At 33.9% G+C, this 25,818-nt stretch overlaps 1 protein-coding gene across 1 annotated transcript in view; it reads left to right on the top strand.

Annotated features, from left to right (window-relative positions):
* The first annotated feature begins 4,182 nt into the window (after positions 1-4,182).
* Positions 4,183-25,818, top strand: part of CCDC178 (coiled-coil domain containing 178) — a 176,530-nt gene continuing 154,894 nt past the window's right edge. The window contains exons 1-7 of the mRNA XM_075024310.1: positions 4,183-4,240; positions 6,128-6,255; positions 8,891-8,925; positions 11,492-11,586; positions 12,947-13,147; positions 16,084-16,304; positions 18,319-18,461. Coding sequence (XP_074880411.1) covers positions 4,183-4,240; positions 6,128-6,255; positions 8,891-8,925; positions 11,492-11,586; positions 12,947-13,147; positions 16,084-16,304; positions 18,319-18,461 — 881 coding nt within the window. The remainder of the gene's footprint in view (positions 4,241-6,127; positions 6,256-8,890; positions 8,926-11,491; positions 11,587-12,946; positions 13,148-16,083; positions 16,305-18,318; positions 18,462-25,818) is intronic.

Genomic DNA, 25,818 nt, shown 5'->3' with positions numbered 1-25,818 from the left:
GATTGTTCCGACTACTGTCAGGTCTCTTTGACCTCCCAGGAATAAGGAATAGAATGGTAATTCTCCTATTGTTTTGTTTCTGGCCTTGGAATGTGTGAGGAGGGACACTGAAATAGTAGATTAGGTAGCACCTTTAGTCAGAGATAGTTATGTTTTATGTGAACCCATGTGGTAGAATGTGAGCAGCTCTTAAGGTATTTATTTCCTCAGTACTACTTGGTAGAAGTATAATTCCTCTTTTCTGATTAATGTCAGAAAGGTGGAACTCAAGAATATATATATAGAAAGACAAGGTGTATCATTCATGACTATGACACAGAATACCTAGATTTAATTCCCTTACCTATTAGAGATTTCCAGTGTCCTTGTTTTTCATGATATTGAATTGTCTGTGGACTTGGTTTTTTGTGTGTTTAGAGTTTTATTTGTACTAAGGTCTGTGGAAAAAGAATAGGGATTAAGTTTATTTGAGTTGCAGACTATCTAGCTGAAATGAACCACAAGAATAGTGTAATACTGGATAAAATCAAATTGATTTTGATATGGAACTAATTCAGGTATTTATATGATAGTAGTAAGATCTCAGCTATAATATTTTTAGTTTTCGATGCCATTAGAAGTTTGTGAGAGTACATTATTTGATCTTAATTCCCTTCTTAAAGCTTTAAATGGCTGGTGTAATGGACTAGTTCTTGGGATCTTGTTCCTGTGAAAGGAATAAAATTAAAGAAAGAACCTACAGAATTTTTCCTGTCTTTTGTTGCTTTTAATAGTAATTCTAATCTTTTTATTAGAGTTGGTGGTTATAGCCAGCCTATAAAATTCTACATGAAGCCTTGTTTTCAGGTGTGTGACCTATCACTATAACAGATTTTAATGCTTCAAACTGCTATTTAAACAACACTATGTACTATTTTGAAACATCTGCACTAATTGCAGTTTGTGGGAATATTTTCAGGGACGTTATCTCTTTCTCTGTATTCTGAAGTAAACCTGGGCTGCATTTCAGTGGTTAAAAGGATTCACTGCATCACTTGAGGACAGGCAGAAATTGTGCAAGAAATTCTAGGACCCTAAAACCAAATGGTAAAATGCTGTATTTGCAGAAAGTTAACACTTGGAGGTCAGGAAATGATAGAATAATATGGAGATTGTTCATGGAATGTTAGTTCCTCTTAACTGTGAATTAGTTTATAATTTTTATTTATGCTGACTGCATTGTGGGGAAGGAGGAAAAATTCCAACAAATATGGCATAGTCACAATGAAGCAGGAATCAATGAGAACATTTTAAACAAAATTCTTATGTGATTTCACCGTATCTATTGTGCTTATAAAGTAGATAATCGCATTAGCACTTAGTTTACTTAATATTGAATTAGAGTTTTAGTGAAGAGGTAAGTATGGGAGTTGATAAGTAAAATGTTCTTATAGAATAAGCTTTTTATGAAGCATATTTATTAATATCCCAAGACTGGGGAATGGCATTTATGATGAGAAATAGTTATACTAGCTTATGTTAGGTGAATAGAAATTCTAACATCTGGATTCTGATTGCTTTAATTGAAAAAATTTTATCAAAGATTTTGCTTTTAACAAAAATTTTGTTAGTTCCTCATCTTTCTATTTGAGATGTTGGTATTAGAAATTTAACAAACTATTTCTGTTATAGTAAAGTACCAAGAAAGTAATTAAAGTGTTGTGTGTGTTTACTTTAGCTGTAGTCATATTTAATAATATATACAATATTCATATATTCTTATAAATATATATATATATAAGTACCTGATGAAAGATTCACAATGCTTTTTTTTCTCCTTCTTTATGGAGTAGCATACAATGACTTTTAAAACGTATACTGTAGTAATATGACTAATGTAGTGGTTATCTTTGTCAGAGTGAGAAAGTTAGTTTGAATTCTGTAAAACAGTTTGTGCAGAATAACACTTCCTGAATGTCAGAGGTATATAGTACAGAATTGTGAGTGCTAACTCACTGGATTTGGCTTATTTTTTCTGTATAGGACAATATGAAAGAAATTTTTTTATTTGTATTTTGATAGCTACATCTGTGAACATACATAGTGTAAAATTTATATATATTGAGGCTAAGATTTTCAACAGATACTAAATGAACTATGTACTGACTAATTTTTTTTCTAAGCCTCAGATTGAAATGGTATTTTTTGTCATCAACTGTTGTTTTTTCCAATATTTTTTTTTCACTGTGATGTTATGTACAGTGGAATGTGTCTTTATGTTGTGTATCTGATTCTTTATCAGGCAAGTGATGTTCTCACCTTTTTCTTAACATATGCTCACAGGTAATATCAGATAATAGTCTGTTGATACCTTGTTCTGGATATATTACTGGCTATATAAGCACCAACAAATTGAAACTGTTTCTTAAGCTTTTCTTCTGGATTTCATCCTTTTGTATGTAGTATTTTTCTCATCTTTCCTCCTTTCTCTAGAGCTATTCTGTCTGTCAATGCTTATTTTCTTTGACTTACTAAGAGTTTCAGATTCTTTTATACTCCTGTTGGAGCTAATATGGTCCATCTGGTCTGACTGTCAGGATGAGCCTGTTAGGAGAGTAGAATTTTGCTTTGCAGAGTCCAAGAAGCTGACATCCTGTCACAGATACAGTTAAAAATTCCTGCTTGCCAAATCGGCATATTTCTTTGAACAACACTGAATCCTGCTGTTGGAAATAATTGTTTCATAAAATTAAAAAAACCACCAAACTTGAAAAAAAAATAGGTATTAATGTGCAAATGACGTGCAAGAGTGGCTCGTATAATACATTTTCCATACATTCCCTGAGGAGAGTTGCATAGTTGAAAATGTGGTGACGTGAAACTTTGTTATATGTATCATGAACTTAATTTAATTTAAAAAAAATCTTTTCCATAGCTTTAGTTTGAAAGGTTTTCTTGGTATTGTTCAGAGTTTCCAAGTCAATTAGTTTGTTATAGTAACAGGACAATAATGCTGTCTTCATTGCAGTGCATGGAAGTTCATGTAAAAGATCAGCTGTGGATTCGGCATTTCTTTTGGCAAGCTTGGTGCACTTATATTCTTCTAGCATTTCTTTGGAACAGACTTGAGTTTGAGTTTGGTGGATCAATAAACTGAGGTGCGGAAAGTATGAAGAGTATATTTTGGTCTTGCTCTTTGTTTTCTCTGACTGTCCATCCAGTTGGACTCTTAGGCAACTGTTTTCCATTTCAGAGAGTTTGGAATAAACATACCTCTGTTTTTTAATAGTGCTACTTATAAGAATATGGAATGCTAAAATCTATAATCTGTGCAGTTTTTGTTTCCAGTATTTCATAATGATGAAGAATGTAATATAGGTGTTGGGTTTTTTTCTTTTTTACTAGTCAGTTTTTGTAGGTTGATAATAGTTGGAAACCACAATTTACTGTGGACTTCTAATATTCCAATTGTACAGTCTAGGAGGTGTCCACTTGGATCTCTGTATGGCAATACAGCTATTTGTCAAATGTATGAATATTAAGGGTGATAAAATATTTTCGTAAGTTACTTCAGCTTGATGTCATGAGGCTTAACTACCTAAGTTTTCAGCCAGTATTATTTTTCTGAATTATGTAAATTATAAATAAATAATGTTGGTTTTGTTTATTGTGGTAAATCTGAGTTACAAGTTTATATGCAAATAAGTAGATTATTTTCCTCTCTTATGTGTCTCCTGTCCATTGAGACAACAATGTTTCAGACTACAGGTTTATGGACCTCTCTTCCATTGATAGTTTCTTAATTAAAATTCATCTTATAGGTTATCCATTTTGTTTTTCACATTTTTTCAGTTAGTGTTGGTTACCACTGTCATGATAGGATCCAAAATAACCTGTATAATTTAAAAAGCCAGGTCACATATGTTGAAATTTGGTTGTCTTTTTTTTATTTATTTGCTTTTTAACTGTGATTTCATTACTTAAATAGGACCCATTGTGTGATTTGTAATGACATCAACTCTTTAGCTGCTGCTTTTCCCTTAGTAGGAAAAGTGAAAATGGCTTTACTAACCTTTAAAAATACTGAAGATATATCACTGATGGAATACAATTTTTTGCTGATGAAGAGTTTTTAAAATGTGTATATGTATGTATATATGTATGTGTTTTATTATTTTTCTAATCATTAGGCTACCAGCAATAATGTTTGAAACTCAGTCATTTTCCTGTTCTTCTAAGGACAGTAATGAGGTATCCCAAGGTATGTCAGATATGTCTTCTACTATACAGTTTTCAAATAGTTTAATGAAGGGCTTAAATTTAAGACACAAGAAATTATTTTTTATTTGTAATATTATATAACACTAGTTCTCTTTCTTGGTTCTTATCTCTGACACTGCTTGAAAAAATTTCATACAGATGATGCATTTGTAGACTTCGAGTGTCAGTAATTGACTTACTGGTTTCAGTCCATCCTTTAATGATAGTTCAGTTTTCTATCTAAAACAAAATTGGCTGTATTTCACTTGTAATTTAAATTTAATTTTCAGATTTTAAGAAAATGTAAATAATTCCACTTTCTCACTGAGTTATATTTCTAGCTTGCTTTTACAAAGGGATTAAAAGACTTGCATGTAAAAATGTTTACATTTGCCAAGGAAGACCAAAGCAGTAAGAGAGTAATCTCTTTTTATTAAAACTGTTCAAAATGTCAATTTTTTTTTAAATGGCTGTATTGTTATTTGCATTAGTGATGTAAAGAAAATAAACATAATTTTTACAACAACATTAATGGTAATTTAGTAAAATGTAAGAATAATAACAGTAGAAGCAACTAAGTGAAATTAAGGTCATGTTGGTCTCAAAATCTGAACTTTTGTGTTATGCTTCAGAGTACAAGAAAGATGCAAAGTCTATATATGCTTTCTTAGGATTGTGCTGTGTAGGCATCCTGTGAAGGTTTCTGACTCTAGAAACAGACAGAGCAAGATACTATGAAATAGGTTTTGATATCCATTTTAGTGGGCTGTCTTTTCAAATAAAATCCTGCAAATCTTCTTTTCCATTCCAGTAAGGAAGTTTATGATAAAGTTAAAAGAGCCTTATATAACATACAGACTTCTAATGTTTTAGGCTGACACTTTAAGACACTGAGATTATTCTTTAAAAAAAAGCAAAGCAACAAATCCACAGACTGTATATGAAGGTTGTCTAGTTCTATTTTACAATTTAATCCCTATTACTTTTATTGTTATTTTTGGTTCATTTCCAAGGCACATTAAAGCATTGTATCCCCCTGAACATAATTAGGTTAATGTTTCATGTTTGTAGGACAGCTTCTCAGACTTTTTAATAGCTCTACTGCTAGGTTTCAGTGTCTTGTTCTGGTTCCTGACACCTTTCATTAGTGACCTCTGCAGTCAGATTCCCATTCTGTGTATTAATTAAATAGTTAACATTCAATAGTGTGCCAAAGTATCGTTTATTTATGTGGTTATAAGGCTAACAGATTTTAAAGAGAACATAATTGTGAAGTCCACATGTTCTCGTAAAACAGTTAATTTATGTCATGTAGCTTTAAATTCCCAGCATGGGAACTGCTGTTCTGGAACTTCATCCCTTCATAAGGTTGAAGCAAACATTTGCTGGAACTAAGTATTGTATACATAACAGTAGTCAAACTTGCTTCTACCTTTTCTGTTTTGTTCCGGGTATTTCTATAGTAGCTGCCACCTTTGCCTTTTTGGGTTCTGATAGTATTTTCTCTGTTTGGACAAAATCCTTGCTGAAGACTAGTGTAAAATCATCAAACTTGATTCATTTGGGATTAATTATGTAAAATTAGTTATAGCAAATTATATTTTGACCCTAACCCCCTTTATCATATCTCATCTCTTTGAAATTATTCCTTCATATTCTTCAAGCATTTTTTAATCTTCCTTCTTGTATTTGAGATGATTGTATTAAAAAGAATAACATTTTGTGCAAAAAGTGTGCATAGTAATTGATGTAGCTGTTCCATTTTCTTAGTCAATTTCAAGACCAAAGCTTAGGAAGTTCCGAATTAAAGAGAGAAAATCAGGTATGAGAAAATCTGGTATCAGCCCACACATGAAGTTTAGCAGCCTTCTGTATTCTCTTTCTCCAGGTAAAAACAAGTGGATCACCACAAGGCAACGTAGCTGTGCTTTTGTAAATACTCCATTACCGTGTATTAACAAAGCTATTCATCACATTCAGGAGTTAGAATTAAAGATAGAGAAATACTTTCAACAGGTACATTTATGGTTGAAAATGGCCAAGTGATTTTTATAGGAACAAGTATATTTTATATAGGATTACTATGTTGGTTTTTATAAAAATTTAACTTCATGTCATATGTACTCTCCAAAATACTGCCCAGGAGGTTCATTTACTAGTCATGATGTGTTTTTCATCTGTTTAACAGTTTTGGCAAATCAGACTATCTTATTGAAATACATATACCACAATATCATAATATAATATCAATATATCATAAAGATTAGTAAATTTGTATATGACAATTCAGATGCACACAGAGTCAAGTTGCTTCAATGATATTGATTGTCTACAAAACAGTTTTTTACACTAATCTTGAGTAGATAGTCAAACTGAGCTGTGTGCCATTTTCTGCCATTTATAGTAAGCAATGTTTTTTTCCTGAACAGTACTTAACAATTCCTTGATTAAAAAGTTTCTTTACTCTCATATTGAGAGACATGAATTTGAAAATGTTATGGTTTTTATCTCTAGCAGTATGTGATGTTTTCCTACCCTATGTAGATTTTGTGTGAATAGAAACAAGAATAAAGGGAAGCTAAAAAAATGGGTAGGTAGATGAAGAAAGAATGAAATATATACCATTTTAAAGTATAGTAAAATCTTCCCATTAACTTCTTTGAGAACATGATTAGTATCATTTAAATAATTCACTTTTACTGGAGAAGTGTTTTCCAAATGTTAATAAATTTTGCATATGTCTACACTGCAGTAAGAAGATCTGATCGCTGCTTGCACAGACAAGTTATATTTAAATAATTTATCTCCAATACCGACAATAATGTCGTCTTAGTAGCACATCAGGAAAACTATCTTAGATTAGTATTCCGCAGATGCTGTTTGTTGTGGTTTAACCCCAGCCAGCAACTAAGCACCACGCAGCCACTCACTCACTTCCCACCACACCCAGTGGGATGGAAGAGAAAATCAGGAAAAAGTAGAACTCGTGGGTTGAGATAAGAACAGTTTAATAGAGCAGAAAAGAAGAAACTAATAATGATAATGATAACACTAGTAAAATGACAACAGCAATAATAAAAGGGTTGGAATGTACAAATGATGCGCAGGGCAATTGCTCACCACCCGCCGACCGACACCCAGCCAGTCCCCGAGCGGCGATTCCCCGCCCCCACTCCCCAGTTCCTAAACTAGATGGGACGTCCCATGGTATGGAATACACCGTTGGCCAGTTTGGGTCAGCTGCCCTGGCTGTGTCCTGTGCCAACTTCTTGTGCCCCTCCAGCTTTCTCGCTGGCTGGGGTTGAGAAGTAAACATTACTTAGTAACAACTGAAAACACCCATGTTATCAACATTCTCATACTGAACTAAAAAATATACACTATACCAGCTAATAGGAAGACAATTAACTCTATCCCAGCTGAAACCAGGACACTGTTAAATACTCTGCAGGGAGATTTCTGCAACTGCAGTATAGATACTAGAAGAATCCGAGGTGCATGATCTACAGTCGTATCTTGATTTACAGTATAGACATTAATTTGATAGGAAATTTTATATTGCCTCATTCACCTTTATTTAAAATAATGTGAGAAGAGTGAAATTATTTTAATGTCATAATTTTTTCATCACTATACATGAATTAGATGGATAAGCATTGACATGTCCAGATGTTTATTCATTTTAATGTTAGCTTAAATTGTTTCTGTAAGTCTTGTGCATATTTTCCACATGTCTTCTAAATTCTTGTTAATATACAGAGATTCAAAATAGTCTGAGGCCTTTAGACCGTGATATCATTATAACTATGAGTTAAGAGGAGAAAAGGTGGGGTTGCTATAATATGAGTATTTCATTAATGCTTTTAAAAATCAAAATTAGGCATATGTACTGAAATGACTATACTACAAATACAGGGAGTTTGGATTTTACTTGTCTGTATATGAAATTATTTACACCTCTGCTAGTAAGTTAAATACTACCAGATATGTGTCCAGTTGACATGGAAAACCTCATATCTATACTGTTAAATTCTTACCCTCCAAATCAGGATAGACATTATGCACGCTGCTTTTGAGGAATGGTCCCTGACCCTTTCTGGTTCCTGAACTGTGCTTGGAAATGGTTTGGGAATGGTTTGGGAATATGTTAATTTCCCTTACCGCAGGTTGTACCAGTAAGATTTAGTAATAGTTTAATGGTATAGGTGATCAAGTATCTGGGCCCAAAAAAATTCCCTGACAGTGTTTAATTTACTGTTGTAGACATAGCCCTAATGAAGAAAAAGCATGTGAAGTTCAGACAGAATCTCTGCTGTAATTTTGAGATTTAAAACAAAGTACAGAAGTTAAGAGTGAAACTACAATTAACAATATTAAGGGATATTTAAAAAACATTCTACAAAATTGAATAATGCATAACATGTATGTACAAAAACTGGGTTTTATTACCAACAGTTTGGAGATGCATAGTTTTTAGGAATTCGAAAACTTTGTCATTATTTTAAAAAGTTAAAAAGCATTCATCTGTATGTACACTAATTATATCCTCTTATGATACAAAATTCACTGGCCTATTATGCTTTTTGTTAGGAAACAGAAAAAGTGTATAACATCTGAGATGTATAATGGAGTTTATGTTTTGCTTTTGCAGTATGGTTATGTGTTTAAGGAGGAGAAAATACCACGGTAAGAATCGTACATACAAACTCATACAAAATAATGCGTTTGTTTTAATGTCAGGTAGTTATATGATGAGATGTTAGTCTGGCTATAAAGTCTGCTCTGTGAACTGTGGAGTTTACCAAGTTCTTCTGTAACGTAGAATGCATCTAAAATAAGCATTCTTAGTGTCAGCAGGATCTATTTACTTCAGCAGACCAAAAGTGTTTATGGAGAATTTCTCATATCTTTCCTACTCACTGTTTAATTTTCAACCATTCAAGATTATTGCAGGTCTCAGAATCAACCTAAGTGATGAATTTCTGTGTGTAACAGTTGTTCAGTTATTGATACTTCTGAAATTGTGCCAGTTCTACTAATTAACTCCGGTGCCTAAATATGAGTAAGGGTACTTATTTTAAGCTCTCGTTTCTTTAAGTTTTGGGTTGGAACATGATGTATAAGCATTTTGAATGTTTCTGCATACTTACTCTGATCTTTGTGAAGTTATCTAAATACTGTATAAAATTTTCTTAATTTGCATAGAGGGTCAAATTTACTCTCATTTCAGCTTGGCTAGACACAGGGAGCCAAGTAATTAAAAAAGAGAGGGGGAAAAAAGTTTGAATGAAACAGCCATTTCTTCATCACATGTTGTAATGAGATGGGGGAAAAAACCCCCAAGATTTTTTTCATTTTTTTTCTTTCCTGGTTTTCCTATACTTCATACTGTTAAGATTCTTATTAAATGCATCATATTTGTGTTTTCAGTGTAGTTTGCCAGCTACTTATGTTTAGTTCAAAAAACTTTTGTGTGTTTGAGTGACAAAATTTCCTTGAATCACACTGTAGTGTTTGCAACTATGTATCTTTAAAGTTAGAGAGCAAGAGAGGATGCTTGTTAAAATCAAAACAGAACATAGTTCCTAAATTAAAAATGACAAGTTGAAGATTTGTTTTTTCTAGATATGTTTGTGCTGGAGATATTTAGAATATATACAGAGTTGTTAAAGGTTATAAATTTAAAATGTAGCTTTAAAATGTAAATTTAAAATGTAATTTTAAATCTTAAAACTCATGCACGTTTTTTCTAAATTTTACATATTGGCTGCATGTATTTTGAAATACACTAAAGAACTCAGAATTTTCCTAAGCCTAGGATACAATACAATACAATACAGCACAACACAAGTATATTTCAAAACCAAGTAGTCAGAAAGTATACAAAATAAGTCTGAATGTGGGACTGTAAATTGTATTATTCATGATGCAGGCTACTTTATGATGTAGTTCTAGTTACAAAGATTAAAAGAGGGGTTTGAAGAGGAGAATGTATCTCATGCACTGAGCTTGTTGTCCTGGCTGTTTTGCTCAACAAACCCTGTATTTCCCTGTGTATTTTTTACTTCATGTCAGATACATCTATTGAGTTATTTTTTTGCTTGCTTACTTATCCAACTCCTATTTATCAAACTCTTGTTTCTATATCTAATTTGATATCTCTTCCATCACCAGGTCCCAATTTTCCTGTTCCATGTCTTACTATTTTCCATTACTGCAAAGAATTTTTTTTCTATTCCCTGTACTTTAGATGTATTTTCCATAGACCTAGGAAGGCTTCAATAACACTTCTTTCCATCTGTTTTTGGCATAGGCTTTTTGTCTGTTATTTCATCATGGAAAAGGAACTTTTTTGTGGAGTTCTTTCAAATATATACATTCACATTATACATGTATGTGTGATGTAACACTGTGACTGCAGATTTCATTTCATCTTAGCTGCATATGAAGGACCTTAAGTGCTTAAAGAGCATTTAAGCCATACCTGTGGGCATAAGCGCGTGGTGGTTATCCTTCCTTCCCTTGTTCTCAACTCCAGTAGGCTGATGAGCCTGTTAAGTTCACATGAGTTCTTCTTTGACTACTTGTGTTACTTCTTTCCCCCTCTCACTTGGAGGTTAAATTTGTCCTGATCTCATTTTAATGAAGCCCTCCTCATCTCTGCTTTTGAGTCTCCCAGATTTCAAAAGCTTGTCTGTTGGAAACTGATTAGCCTTATGCCTTGATTTTTTTTCCTTCGTATCTTAAAAAATTTTTTTTCGTTGTTGACCCTCAAATGATGACTTCCCTTAAACTGATAAAACTGAAACTTCATCTGACCTGCAGTGGCAATGTATCTGTGTCTGCACAGATACGGCACTCAATGCTTCTGTTGCTTAGAATAGTCTGGAAAGTATAGCATATATTGCTCCTGTATGTTCAGAATTTGGAAAGAGTAACAGCTTTCTACAACAGTTTCTCTTTGACATATCCTTGGGTATGACGACAAAAATTGAAGATCTATATAAGTACATTCTGAAAAGAAATTGGTTTCTTGTATTTCTGCAAAGAAATATGAGAAAAGCATTTATATGGGAATTGCACAATTAATAGTTCTTCTGTATGACTTTCAATTATTCCATTTAACTAGACAGCATTTAAATGTGTAAGATTCGAGAAGGAAAATTTTGACTTAGTGAAAGTAATATTTACTTAACAATACTAATATAAATTCAGTCTAAAATTTTTTAGTGACAGTGGCTTTTATCTACAGGGTAATAAAACATGTCAGTCCTGAATCTATTGAAGATACCCGGTTATCATTATCCACTAAGTTGGATTTTAAAGAAGCTGATGTATCTTGTGAAGGTAAAAATATTTCATAATACTCAGTTTGAGTGGTAAAAATTACTTACCCTTATTTAATATATACTTTGCATTTGTAATAATGGTTGCTCGTTGCCTGCTCTATGTCTTATGTAAATGATAGGAGTATCCTTTGAAATCTGTGTGTATCATCTGTCAAGCCGAAAGACACATACATTTTAAATGTTATATTAAGTACTATTAAATCATCCTGTTTGCAAGAAGATAATTTACATTTCTGTATTTAGATTCATACTGTATTTTAACCCATCTAGGATTTGAAGCAGCTAAGCTAGTTTTATATTGGTTGTTGGAAATTCTAGATTTTTTTTTTCATTTATTTTCTGTAAACAAATAACTGCATTGCTATTATAGGGTATTCATAACATACTCCCAACGTAGAGTTCTGTTTTTTACAGTTTGCATCTTTACTCAGATTATACATTTTTTAATTAAGTTTTAAGTATTAAAAGAGATTGTGTGCAATTTTTTTTTAAGGCAATGTGCAACCTTTTAAGTACTGCTAGCCTGAGGCAATCCTGTCTGCAGTAAATTGTGTGATAAAATTTCTGTTGATGGCAGTGAAGCCAAAATTTCACTCCAGATTTTAAGTATTTGTTCTTCTTTTCAATGCTTGCAGTTTTTAATCAAAATAATTTAGGGTATTATTGACTGTGGAACCAAAATGGGAATGTCTTGGACTCTGTAACTTAAATAATTCCCATTTTTTATAGATCAGGACAATGGATGATGACCTCAAAGAATCTTTTATCAAAACAAATAACTGAGACATATTTGATAGCCAGATTTCACAGAATGAAATAATGATGTGTGTATCACGAGTAAAACAGTGCTGTTGAGATATTACACTGAATATTCTTAGAACTCCAAAGACTTTAATGAAGTCATTGATACTTACTTAGGAAAATAAAATGAAATAAGTATTCTTTAAAAAATTGTGATAATCAGGAACTTGTCCTGTTATTTGGATGATTCTTACCCAAGCAATGAAGCAAAGATGAAAAGTTTGTACTATCTATATTAATACATTTTTGTTGCTCTCTGCATTGGAAATAAGCTGGAAGAAAATGCTACTGAACATGAAAGTTTTGTTTGTAACCGCTTGTGCTTACCTTGATGATGTGAAGAGGCTACCTTTATATTGAGAAAGAAGCTGGAATAAAGACTGTATGTTTAAGCCTTCATAAGAAATAATTATAATGTATTTTTAAAGACAGAAATGTAACCAGTTGTGCTTACTGTGATACATGTGAACAGGCCAACTTTGTGTTGAGAATGAAGCTCGAATAAAGAGCATATGATTAAGCTTTCATAAGAAGTATTTTTTAATGTATTTTTAAAGACGGCAAGACATTAACCTTGAAGCAGGAAACAGAAGCTTTGCTATTGGAAGTTACTGAGCTAATTAAGCGGCTGGAGGCTGATCGTGAGGAGGCAGAAAAAGCTTTGGAGTTGGAGAAACAGCGAAGGAAAAAGCTTGGCATGAAAATTGATTGTATGTCACTTTGGAGGCTTCAGCAGCTCCCCGCAGCCGTGCAAAAAGGTATTGGTATTGAAACTAAGAATATTTGTTATTTTTTGGTCAGTTCATTACCAAGAATAAGAATTATGATAAGACTATAGTTGTGTTTGCTGTAACAGGAGCACAATATTTGCTCTTCTGAATTTGGTGTGCTTGAATATATATCTGGAAAAAAATACGGAAAGTACTATGGAATGTTCAGCATTGTTTGAGAAATAGCATAAGAATAGACAAGACACTCTTAAGATGATAATAAATACTCAGTTTGGGCCAAGGAGTGAGAGGCTGAAACAGAATTATAAAATAATGCATTGAGTTAAACCACAGATTAAACCACAAATTAAAAAAAAAATTGTTTGGAGAAAAATTAAAATGTGATAAACTTGAATAATGTACTTACACCTTTAGTAGGAATTGTTTGACATAACCATTTATAGATCTCCTTGAAATGCCAGACTCTAAGCCCATTTATTATTATCTTTTGTGATGAACTGGCATCTACAGAATAGAATGAAAGAAAAAAACAAAACAAAACAGCTACTTAGCAGCTGTTTGCTGTTTGTCTTCTGACTCACGGTCAGAAGCAGGTACCATCTGAACCCAAACTTATAGAAAAGTTCCGTAATTTGTAACAGTAGTCTCCTGGATGTAAAATCACAGGAGTGCATATTCTGCATATTGGTACTCTAGTGCATATTCTGGTGCACATTATCCTGAGATCTTCGACAAATACCTCACAATCCAGAGTGTGGTGATAGTGCAAGAGTCTTCCATAACTGTGTTTACTGATGGGTAAGCACTGAGTGAAAATCAGCGTATAATGGAGGCAAGCCAGGAGTTGTTTGTCCCAAATACTTCTTTTTCCGCTCTCTCTCTCTCCCCCCCCCCCCCCCCCCCCGCCCTCCAGAAGGCAAAATCTCAAATAGTGCACATCCCTAACAATATATGAGAAAAATACATGTTTGTTTGTTTATTTTAGCTAATGGCTAACTCCTGACTTGCAAACTAGCAACCTGCGTTAAGGTGTTACCACTTTGCAGAGATTGCTTTCTTTAAAAGCAGTTGCCTCTGAAGGACAACTTATGATGCCCTGAAAACAGAGGAGGAGACTGAATAGAGAATCAGAATTGAAATTCATTGATAGGTTAGAAACTGCTTTCAGGAGAAAATCCTGTGGCAACTGAAAGGTCAATTTTACAGAAGTAAAGAACTGCAAGAGGAGAAGGTTGATAATATAATCTTCATTCTTCAGCACAGTAGTTCAGGATTTGAGCCGCAGAGATATTACTTTTTACTTTTTTATGTATGTACTTACAGTGATGCAGCTGTAAATCATTTTTGCGTGTTGCTATACATTCCTATTGCTTTTACTTTACTGTTTAGCATTCTCTATAAATAACAAAAGTTTGGAATAGTGGAATATAATTAACACATTTTCAATTCTGTTAATATAAGCAATGGTATAGCATTAAAAAAAAAAAAAAAAAGGCAAAATAAACCAGCATGAAGTTTGGCTGTGAATATTAACCAACTCTTCTTCCTTGATTTATCAGTGGGCTATGTCAGGATGACATTGTGTCCTTGGAGTAAATTTGTAATTTTCAGGATTATAACTTTTCATAGTATTATCTATAAGACAAAAATTATGCTGAAATGGAATTGAGGATAAAGGGAAAATACCCTCAGGGATGTTATAATTATCCCTAATCTAAGTATTACAAACCCAGGAGATTCTTAATTAAGAGTTTGCATGACCCATTCAGAGTAGACACTGAATCCTGTTATTTCTTCAGACTTCCCTTGATTTCCATTATTGCTAGCTCCTGCTGCATCTGTGTCCTGTAGCACACTCAGGTAATTGCAGTGACATAACCTATCTTCAGAAATTACTTTCTCTGAAGTATAACAAAAATGTAATGTAAAACACATTTTATTCATTTTAATGTTAGGTATCACTTTGCATGATGTAGAAAAGCCACTTACTCATACAATGTGTCTAAGTTTTAGTAGCAATGAATAATTTTGTAAATTTGTGATTTATGTCTTGTTAACACAGCAAAATTTATCAGCTGTTAAGGGATTGCATTGAATATTCCACAACTACTTCTCAGAGCTAGAGAGCCTTTTTTCTCAGTAAAATGTGCTTCTCTGTCTCAAATTTATGGCAAAGTTTACTGCTCTTGAGACTTTTTCTGATTTTTTTCTTATCTCATAATCTTACTTTTCTTTCCTTAGTTTCATACCAACAATTTCTCCATATAGAGCATCAGCTGCTGCAGGACACCATCTCTAATAAGCTTTTTTTTTCCAAGAAAAATAAAATATAAGTTGTCATTCAGCAACCAGTGGTCTAGTCACATATTTTCTTGTAAAGACCCATAGGAAATTTATGCCAAAGTCAGAAAAGTAAATGCAGCAAACTGAATTAAGACTGATGTACTTCTGTGTTGCAACACGAATATGTTTTGTTTGTTGAGTTTAAGTTTGTATCTTTAGTTTAGCTTTCTTGAAGCCACATTTAGTTCAGGAAGTGTCCCTGAACTGAAAATAGTTGGCATATTAAGAGGATGTGGGATTTATACTTGCCGTGTTCTTCCTCTGCATCCACATACGTCTGTTGCTGGAGACTAGGAAGCTTAGTAGAGCTGTTCTTGTGTTACAGTAGCCTCCTCTAGATATGCCTTAAGGCTAGATGTTTTAATATCCTTCACAAAAACAAAATCACCCCTCACTTTGAAGATTTGCTTGAATTATGTTTAAAAGCAGTTCCACTGCTGATGCAGTATTTGGTGATGTCTTTTGTAACCAATGTCCGCTTTTGGCCTTCAGAGCAGTTTACAGCAAAATTTTGCAAGTCTTAGACTTAGTATTATGACAACATACTTCGCAATCTCACTAGGTATTCATGGTGTCACTCAGTTACTCACATTTTGTGATGCTAATTATCTTCTTAACAGAATATGAAACGTGTGTTCAAGATACCTTGGAGCTACAATGGCATTTTGATTGTAAAAGCCATCAGCTGCGACAGGTACAAAGCCAAATACTTAAGATAGAAACAGTCAACAGAGAGATTCAGGAGGATATAGACTTCATGAAGAAACACAGCCCTCTGCTGGAAGAAAAGCTAAATCTAGAGGGTGAAGCTGTGAAGGATGTGTTACTGGCTTATGAAAAGGTAAGTACAAACAATATGAAGATGTTTCTTTTAGAACCTTTCCACTACATAGGTGCATACCCTTTTAGAGAACAGCAGTCTTTTGGAAATACCGAAATCTGTTTTAAATTTTGTACACAAAGACTGTGAATTGTGTGCCCATAGTGCTAAATACAGGCACTCAGTGCAGACAGAATCCAGGAAGGATAATGCTGTTGGCCTTTAGTAAATGTCTCTTAAGCATATATGGAATGTAATTCTAACTTTTAAAGTTGATTTCATGTGGGATTTTTCATGGGAAAAGTAGAACGTACATATCTGATATTTGCATAGATTCTTCACAGATTTCTCACAGACGTCAGTGTTTGTTCCAGGATATGGAGATGTTAGAAGCTGTCAAAAAAATGTTTGTAAGTTTTAATTATTTTTAAATGCTGATGTACATTTTTCCTAGTTTATTTGTTGATAGTATTTATTGACAATAATATTGATAATAATTTATTATTTGTTGATAATAAATGCCTGATGTGGATAATGTCAGGCTGAATAATCAAAGTGTAGCGAAGTTGTAGGTAGCTTAAAACTGATGTCTAAAAAGGGAAGGATACTGTGTTACTTCAAGTACAGATTTTAGTACTAATTATTATGTTTTCTATGTATTTTCTATAGTAACTTTTAAATACAAATCTAGAGATTAATATCTTTTTCAAGGTACTTACAGTCTAAAAATGGTCTTTTGTTTGTAGGTGATTCTTAATAAATATTGCTTATTTTAATTTGTTTTCTTTTGAACTTCTCATATTTTGAGGTCTCAACAGTCATGTCAAAATACTTCTAAAATTAAAATGTTATTTGCCTATTACACAAATAATATGCTAATTATGATGAATTAGTTCTGACCTATGAAATAGCTCACAGTTCTATCAGTGTTATCAGATATGTTCAAAATACTGGCTAATTAAAAATCAAGATGACTATTTTGGTTTTTATTTTGTATCCTTTTTTCTTGTTAATGTCTTAGAATATATTGTATGCAGTTAAAATACTGAGGTGTACTAAAATACAACTTGGAAAGTAGAGTTAAAATATTTTTTTCCTGAAGACTTTTAAAGAAATACTTCTTTTTAGAGTTTTTTTTTTAAATTTCTTTCCAAAAAGTGACACTACATATCATAAGGAGATAGATTTGGTGTTACTGTAACTTACTCATATATTTCATTTCAACAATAAAATTTCTAATTGTCAAATTATTTATAACTTTTACTGTGCTCTAATTTATATGCTGTTTGTTACTTAGGTTTGTTTTTTTCCTCCTTAAAAAAGCAGCTGACACTTAAGTTTCTTTGCAATTAAAACAATTATTTAATTTTGAATCTCAGCCTTTTAATATCCAGAGAACTAGTTTGAGCAGCAAAGTGCTAGATTATAATAAAGATTTTATATAATGTTATTTGTTTGTATTTGTAATATTTTAAAAAGCAGAGACTACAGACGTGCATATCTCTATTGGAGAGTTATTAGGAACTGAGTGTCCCAATACTATTGATACCATTGAAAATTGTGTTCATTGTCTGTGTTGTCTCAGGCCTCTCTTTTACATAGGTGACTGCCAGGCTTGCTCGTGCTCTAGGAGATGTTTAAGTAATGATTTTTGTCAGATTACTGAGTGAAACCTCAGTGGCTTCTTTCAACATTATTTCTTTCTTTCTGCTCCAGAGGTCACTATCTTCCCATGTTAGTAGCCACCTTTTCACAGTAACTTCAAAGTTTTGTAACAGAATGAAATCCCTCTTGCTAACCTTTCTTTATGTTATGCAATTTTACAACACATTCTGTTGTCTTTCACTAGGATTGTATCTATTGCAGACCATGCAGAATTTGTCGTTAAGTTGTATGACATCACAAAGTGCTACTTCAACTTTAAACTTCAATTTTTTTAACTGCAAAGAATCAGAATATCTTGAAATTTTTTATTTTAAACATTATGTATGATTTTTGTATAACATCTTTCAGAAAACGTGTTTTATTTTCTTAGACATCAAAAATATATAGTGATGTTCGTTGTGAACTCATGGAAATCCAAAGGACAATTAAAAGAATTGATGAAGAATCGGAAAAGAGGATACAATCTATGTATGAGAAAATTGAATATGCTGAGATGCTATTGAGTCAATACAAGTAAGAGCTATTCAATATGCTATTATAATGTCCGGTTAGTTTTAATAGTGACAATGAAACTCTAGAAAATTTACTTTTAGAAATAATGTTAATTTTTTTTAAAATGAAAATTAGTAGAAATATACATAAAAGAAGTGTTTGCCTTGTTGTCCTAGCTTGCATTAGCAGAATAAGGAAGGGATAATACCCAGAAATATACCCAAAAGGAAAGTTTCATGAATCGACTCCTAAAGCATGCCGGTTTTACCTTATATTACTTATGAATTTTTAATCCCTTTGACAGAACTTTTTGCTACCATTCTTATTGACTGCACAAATTACTTGCATTGAACATAAGCACTTAACATAGTACCATAGTTATGTTATAATTATAACATAATTTTGAAGTTGCATATTAACCAGAACAATTCTAGCCAACAACACATACTTTTGAACTTATCAAAACACCATATATTTCTTTTTTTTAGCAACCCAACAAAATTACTATAACTTTATTGGATTGCAAGGTAGCTTCTGTATGGCAATGACTTATGTTGCAGTTTTCTCACTGTAACCTCTTGTCAGGTTATTAACCCTTGAATTATCAAGTAGACCTCTAGTAGCAGTAGAACACCACTAATGGCCAGTCACTGACAAGTAATCTCTCCTTTCTGTTGCTGAACATAACTGACAAAGAGTCAGCACCAAGAATAACTATGCCAAAGAACAAGAATACCAAGTACTTTCATATTTGGTAGGAGGTTGCACTTGACTTTGCTGCATATGCCTATGGCTAGTTGCCAGGTTTTATTTGGTGAAGCAACAAGTGACACAGTGGCTCTTTTTCACTTGAGGTGAGGAAAGCTTACAGGCATAATTGAAAGACATCAGTAAATTTTTGAGATAATCTTACTGGCAGTAGCAGATGTTTCTGTACTGCAGCCATGTGACAGCAACTGTTCTTCAAATATCAGGTATTTCAAAAACTGTGCATAGTAATTATGGAGTATATACATTTTGTAGTAAGTCATCAAATTTGGTCCATCCTATTGATTCAGAACTACCTAGGTTCACTAGGAATTTATATGGCGGTTCCATAATTCAAGTTGTGCTATGCATGCACTATTTTGGTATTCCAGAGGGTTGATGTTAGAAAGTGCCTGATGTACAGTAGTGGCTGAAAACCTGTCCTGCTTACTGATGCTTCATTCAAGGCAGCGAGACTAATGCTAATGATTGAGATGTACATGCAAACTCGTGTCCTTGGTAACCTTGTTTCAGTAGATGTTAATTTCCCATCCAGCAAAACCATTGCCAGGGACTGTCCCATCTAACTCCCATTCCCTGTCTCTTTTCAAGGATCATTCTTATGAGAATTCACTATAGAGTTGGCCTCATTAGTTTACCTAAGAGCAGTAAAGGAGCAACTACAGAGCTGAAGAGAAGTTTCTAGTTACAGAATTTCCTAATTTCTAAAGAAATGAGGGCTTTAGAAGGGTGTCTGTTATCTAAAGAGCCATGTATCATCTCAGGTTTGTGCCATATCTCTTCTACAATCAGTCTCTTCAAAATTAAGACACTGAGGTTCTCTTACTGTAAGATGTCTGTTTCCATACACCAATCCATTCAGCTCACAGGAACTACTGCAAACACAAAATACTCCCTGATCATTTGTAGAGGAGGATTATGTTTATTGGACTAACAATGGAATTTAGACTTCATAAAGTTCCTGGAAGTAGCGTTAGGTCCCTCAAAAGAGATGGGCCATCTGTGTCTGCTACATAACTGAGTGATTATAGAATGCTGTGACAGTCTTTCCCCATGCTTCCCAATATGACTATGAACTACAAGAGCTGCTCTTCACACCAGCACAGATATATGTAAGAGCTGTTATTTACTTCTGCTCAGTGAAAGCCTATTTGCCAAAGATGATTCTCATCTGTACATATCTAAGAATCTTATGCCACATGTCAACCCATCTTTGTCAAGAAAACATCAAACTCTAGAAATTGTTACAAGCAGAAATAAACTTTGTGATTTTGCATGTTTACAGGCCAGCAGCATGCTGCCAGATTTTCTAAAAAGACAGAAAGTAAGCAGTTATGAATAGCTTATTTTAGTGGTTTAACCCCAATAGGCAGCTGAGCCCCACACAGCCGCTTGCTCACTCCCCCTGAGCAGGATGGGGTGGAGAATCAGAAAGGTAAAAGTGAGAAAACTCATGGGTTGAGATAAGGACAGTTTAACAGCTAGAGCAAAAGCCGTGCATGCAAGCAAAGCAAAACAAGGAATTCGCTCACTAATTCCCATCGGCAGGCAGGTGTTCAGCCATCTCCAGGAAAGCAGGGCTCCATCACACGCAAACGCCATAACTCCGAACAAACAACCCCTTCCTCCCTGCAGCTTTTTTACACTGAGCCTGACGTCATACGGTCTGGAATACCCCTTGGGTCAGTTGGGGTCAGCTGTCCCAGCTGTGTCCCCTCCCAACTTCTTGTGCCCCCCCAGCCTCCTCGCTGATGGGGTAGGGTGAGAAGCAGAAAAGGCCTTGACGCTGTGTCAGCACTGCTCAGCAGTAATGAAAACATCCCTGAGTGATCAACACTGTTTTCAGCACAAATCCAAAGCATAGCCCCATACTAGCTACCGTGAAGAAAATTAACTATCCCAGCCAAACCCTCTTATAGTTATGCACAAGCCCATTGTAATTCCTGCATTCTGTCAGTGAAATGTCTTTTGTAGGCTTGTCTACCATGAAGGCCAAAACCAAATCCTTAAATAACTGAGTAGTTGTGAGAGATTAGGGTACAGTGAGTGACTTTCTTATTTAATGTACCAAATAGGAAGAATTGTTATACTTTTTAACCTATATGTAAACTGTTCCAATAATATATGATAGAATAAAACAAGGCACACAGTAGAATTTGGGAGTAAGGTATTTTGGTCCCTTCTGTGAAGGGACCCGCTCTCAGAGGGACATAAAGAAGAGTTTGTAGCTGCTGTAGATGTTTTCTGTTGGTTTTAGATTTTCTTTTCATTTCTTTTTTCAAGATATAATTGTAATTAAGAAGTGTGATTGTTTTGCTTACCATTTATGGTGCTCAGTAGGCCATGGTAAAGAGCTGCACCTGACTAAAATAATGGGGGGTTTCCAGTTTCCTTATAATATCTTGGCAAATTTATTTCAAAAACTGATTAGTGCTAAGGAACTTGAAACACCTTTTTCAGTCCCACAGAAGGAGTACTTACTGCCTGCCTCAGAATCTTACAAGTTGTTAAACCTGCAGCATGAAGTAACACTGACTATTGCAAAACCGAGCACTCTTACAGTGTATTTTGGAGTAGGTATCAATCTCAGGAAATCATTACTTTGGCTAATATGACTGGTGCTTTTGATGGCTGCTATCCAGGGAGATCTGTGCCTGCCAGTCAGCTAGAGCAGAAACCTTACTGACACATTCTTGAAGAAAGGAATGTTATTTAGATGCAATAATCCTGTTTCTTTAAGGTACCATATCACTGTGGATCTCTTTACCATTGGCACTAAACTGCAGAATTAAAGAAGGATCATAGCTCTTCCTGTAATATGTTTATACTTTAATATGGGAGCAGGAGGCATCCTGGGTAACATGCATTTACTCAGAGACGACACTGCTGCTTGAGAAGTTCCAGTCTTGCACTCATAAAGTGTCTGTGCACTTGTAATGAGATCCAAACTGTCTATGTCTCAGTAAGGATGAGTCAGTGTAGGATAAAAAAAATTTATTTTTCCATAAGATGGATAGCTTAGAAATACTAGAGAAATAAGTGTCTCTGACTTGTTTCTTTTCTCAGCATGTCTTTTTTCCTTTTTTGATTCTAACCTTTACAGTGAACTTCTTTGTCTTGTTTTTATTGAGTTCAGGATAATTTTGATACTATATTAGAGGTATTTATGCTAATTATATTTTATTACCTCTTAGATTAAAAAGATTCACAGTCAACATGTTTAGTTAAGCTTTAGTTAACTTAGTTTAGTTAACTTTTTCATTTCAGACCCTAGTTTGCAATCTGGAAAGAATATTAGTATATGAAAATTAAAATTGTAGTCAGAAATATAGCTAAACCCCAAGTATCTTATTATACAAAACCTGAGACCAGAATTCTCTAATACCAACATTTGTCAAAGCTAGAGTGACTTCTGGAAATTATCATGTGATTCTCCAATTAAAGTCACTATGTGTGTCTAAACAAAGGAAGAAGTGGGTGAAGAGTAGGAGATAATACTTTTGATGGACATGAGCCTGTGAATGCAAGCTTCACAATGTTTGGAATTTTAACTGTAGCTTAAATATGTATATAGAGATGATCTGATCAAATGCTCATTAGCTCCTCTGTGGGTTCCAGCTGAGAGAAACCGGACAGCATGGACCCTGATTCTGTAACTGGTTAAGTTCATTGCAAACCTCATGTTGATTTTAATTATGGGAAAGATCAGGTCCTGAGTAAGAAGTATTACCAAAAATGTAATGTGATTTATTACTATGTATTCAGATACTCTGCAAATCAGTTTAGTGTTTCACTGGCCTATTTAGTGTTCTGTCTGAATTACTAGCTGCTGGCAAGAATTGTTAGCAATGGTTACAGTGATCCATTGCTGGAGATGATTTTATTATGTAATACCAGAATAAATAATGTTAAAAGTATGTGATTTAACTTTTTTTTTTTACTATTCCAGCATATACCTACTATTAAACTTTATTCATTATCAATTCGTATTTATGAAGTGTAGTCAGCAGCAATTTGTTATTGTCCTCTTGTAGGCAAATTGCTGTAGTTTGGGAGTCTAAGCCTTAAAATGTATACAATGAAAAATATTGCTGTGTATTGTGATCCTTCTTCGCTAGCCTATATCCTCTGCGACTTTGGATTTTTACTTTGTTCCTTCTTCCTATCTGTTTTCTAAAGCAACTTCATTATTTTCAATGTGCTTTCAGAAGACTTCTGTATTTTATGACTTTTCCAGTATGTCCTCTGACTCCTTTTTCACTCCTGTGATACACTTTTCTGAAATGGATTGAAAGGTATTGCAAACAGTATTCCAAATTAAGCCACATCAATGACTTTAACAGGAACATCTTATTCTCATTTTTTATTCTAATGTTTTTCATCCTATTTCTTACTGAATCTAACACCTTCTTAGCTTCTTTAACTGTGCTAAATGTTGAATAGACTTTCTGAGTGTTTGTGGAAATACATACATGTCTTTCTCAATTTGATACATTTAATTTAGAATTTTAATGTGTACTTAAGCTCTCTGATCTTATACTTCTTTTGAGTTTGGACACTAAATGGTACATGCTGTTTTGTTCCCCAGTTACTTGAAATTTTTCTTAAGTTTCTTAGTTCTTTTTGGCCTTGCCTGTTGTAATCACATTATATGCAGTCTTTTAATTTCACTACTCCTTGCCCTTTCAGATAATTTGTAAATATATCAAAGCAACAGATATGGGATTTTGAGATACCATGCTGTTGACCTATTCTTTCAATGAAAATTGATTATTTAATCTTACTTCTGCATTTTTTCATTAGTATTAGAATTTTTCATCTTGCCTTCTGACTACTTCACTTTTGAATAGTCTTTTATGCAGGGTTTTGTTCAGTTCCCTTTAGAATTCTGTCATTGTGTCACAGCTGTCAGCATGCTTAGCAGTTGTAGGGCAGTGTGGGCATTTTTCCCGTTAGGTTTTGGTAGTCTTGGTGGAAATCAAGGCTCTTGAGACTGTTTCATGTGCAAGAAAGAAAGTGTGGTGTTTTCCTGTAACAAGCCTTTGTTCTAAGGTGCATTAAAATTGCTTTACAGGAACTCTTTGTTCTTTTGCAAAAAGTCATAATGTAAGTAAAATCCCCATGATAATGGCAATAGGTAACTAATACCAGAAATTCATCATCTATACTGGTAGAAATATACCATGTATGTTTTCTGTTTCACCTAGTTAAGTGATTTCCTATTCATACCACATGACAGTGATGTACAAGGTGTTGTGCACCTTGTAACCCGTTTTGTTTGTGTGGATGTGAATTAAACTAAAAGTGCTAACGATACCAGTGATTTTAGGAATATCAGCATTTACAGGAAAAAATGGAGAAGATGACTGTTTTTTCTATCCCTCAGTGAAGAATTTTTTTTTTTTTTGCCTGCTCTATCTTTTTTTTTTTTTTTCCCAGCCATTTGCTAGACTGGTAATTAAAGTCATACTTACATTACAGAGGAAGTAGACCCTTCAGCTGCCATCTGAGGAGGACTAGAATAACATGTGGTATTGATAGGTGTGAGAAAGACAGATTTGTGATGGCACAGACTTGAAAGACTGTTCTACAGTTGATACTCTTTTCTTTATGTTCAGTACTGTCAGTGAGAAAATGATGAAGATTGCATGGAACTCAAAATACTGAGGCTGAGGTACATCACACAGCACAGTCTGTTATTTTTACACATACTTGCTGTGACTGGTAGTACTGTGTTTTTGCACGAGATTGTACTCATAAAATTGTAGCTGATAGGTAATATCAGAAGTAAATTAGTCTATGCCTGTTAAGTGTCTGTCATTAGAATAATTCCAAGTATCATTTATAAGTTTCTTTCATGGGTGGTGGGACCTAGGAAAGTAGAGGTGTTCAAAGTGTTAGGCTTCGCGCTCATGTTATATATATTCTGTGGTATTTGGAATGTGACTTTGCATGATAAGTCTTTACTCCCTTACTAGATAAAATCTTGGAAGCAAATAAAGGAAGAATGTCTATCAAATAGTCTTTTAGGATTGGCTCTTGAATTAGTGATGAATTCTCTTCATTATCGTTTTCTGTTGTCTTACTGCATTTAAGTATGCAACACTCGTTCGGGGTTTCTGGGGGTTGTAATGCAATAGACGTCTCTAAAACTCAACTACTGTTGGCCTTAGTTCTGCTGTGGTGGATTTATTTTGCTGTTTAAGGCATGCTTCAGAATATGTTATTGACCAAGATAGTTCTCTGGGGAGCATGTAGAAAACTCCTTTTTTCTGCCTGCTGAAACAATAATAAAAATAATAAAAATAATGGACAAGCACCAGCAATCATTCTAAAATTTTAACCTGATGTCCCTCTATTTCTTTTGCCTTTCACCGAATCCATTCTCATACATGGCTGTAACAAAAGGCCTGTGCACAGCCTATAATGAGGCTTAACAGTGTCTCGTGGGAATATTTTCCTGATGATTGTTGTAGTTGTTATATCATTCTGTAGTTATGGCCAGTTTTCCTTATCATAATGCTGATAAATCTGCTATTCAGAGTGAAAGTAAAGTCCTTATCCCCTCCTTTGACCTTGCCTACTGTCTGCAAATTCCTTTTAACATGAG

This window comes from Buteo buteo, chromosome 3 (genome assembly GCF_964188355.1).
Source record: "Buteo buteo chromosome 3, bButBut1.hap1.1, whole genome shotgun sequence".
Taxonomy (NCBI): Eukaryota; Metazoa; Chordata; class Aves; order Accipitriformes; family Accipitridae; genus Buteo; species Buteo buteo.
This window is presented reverse-complemented; position numbering and strand designations above follow the sequence as displayed.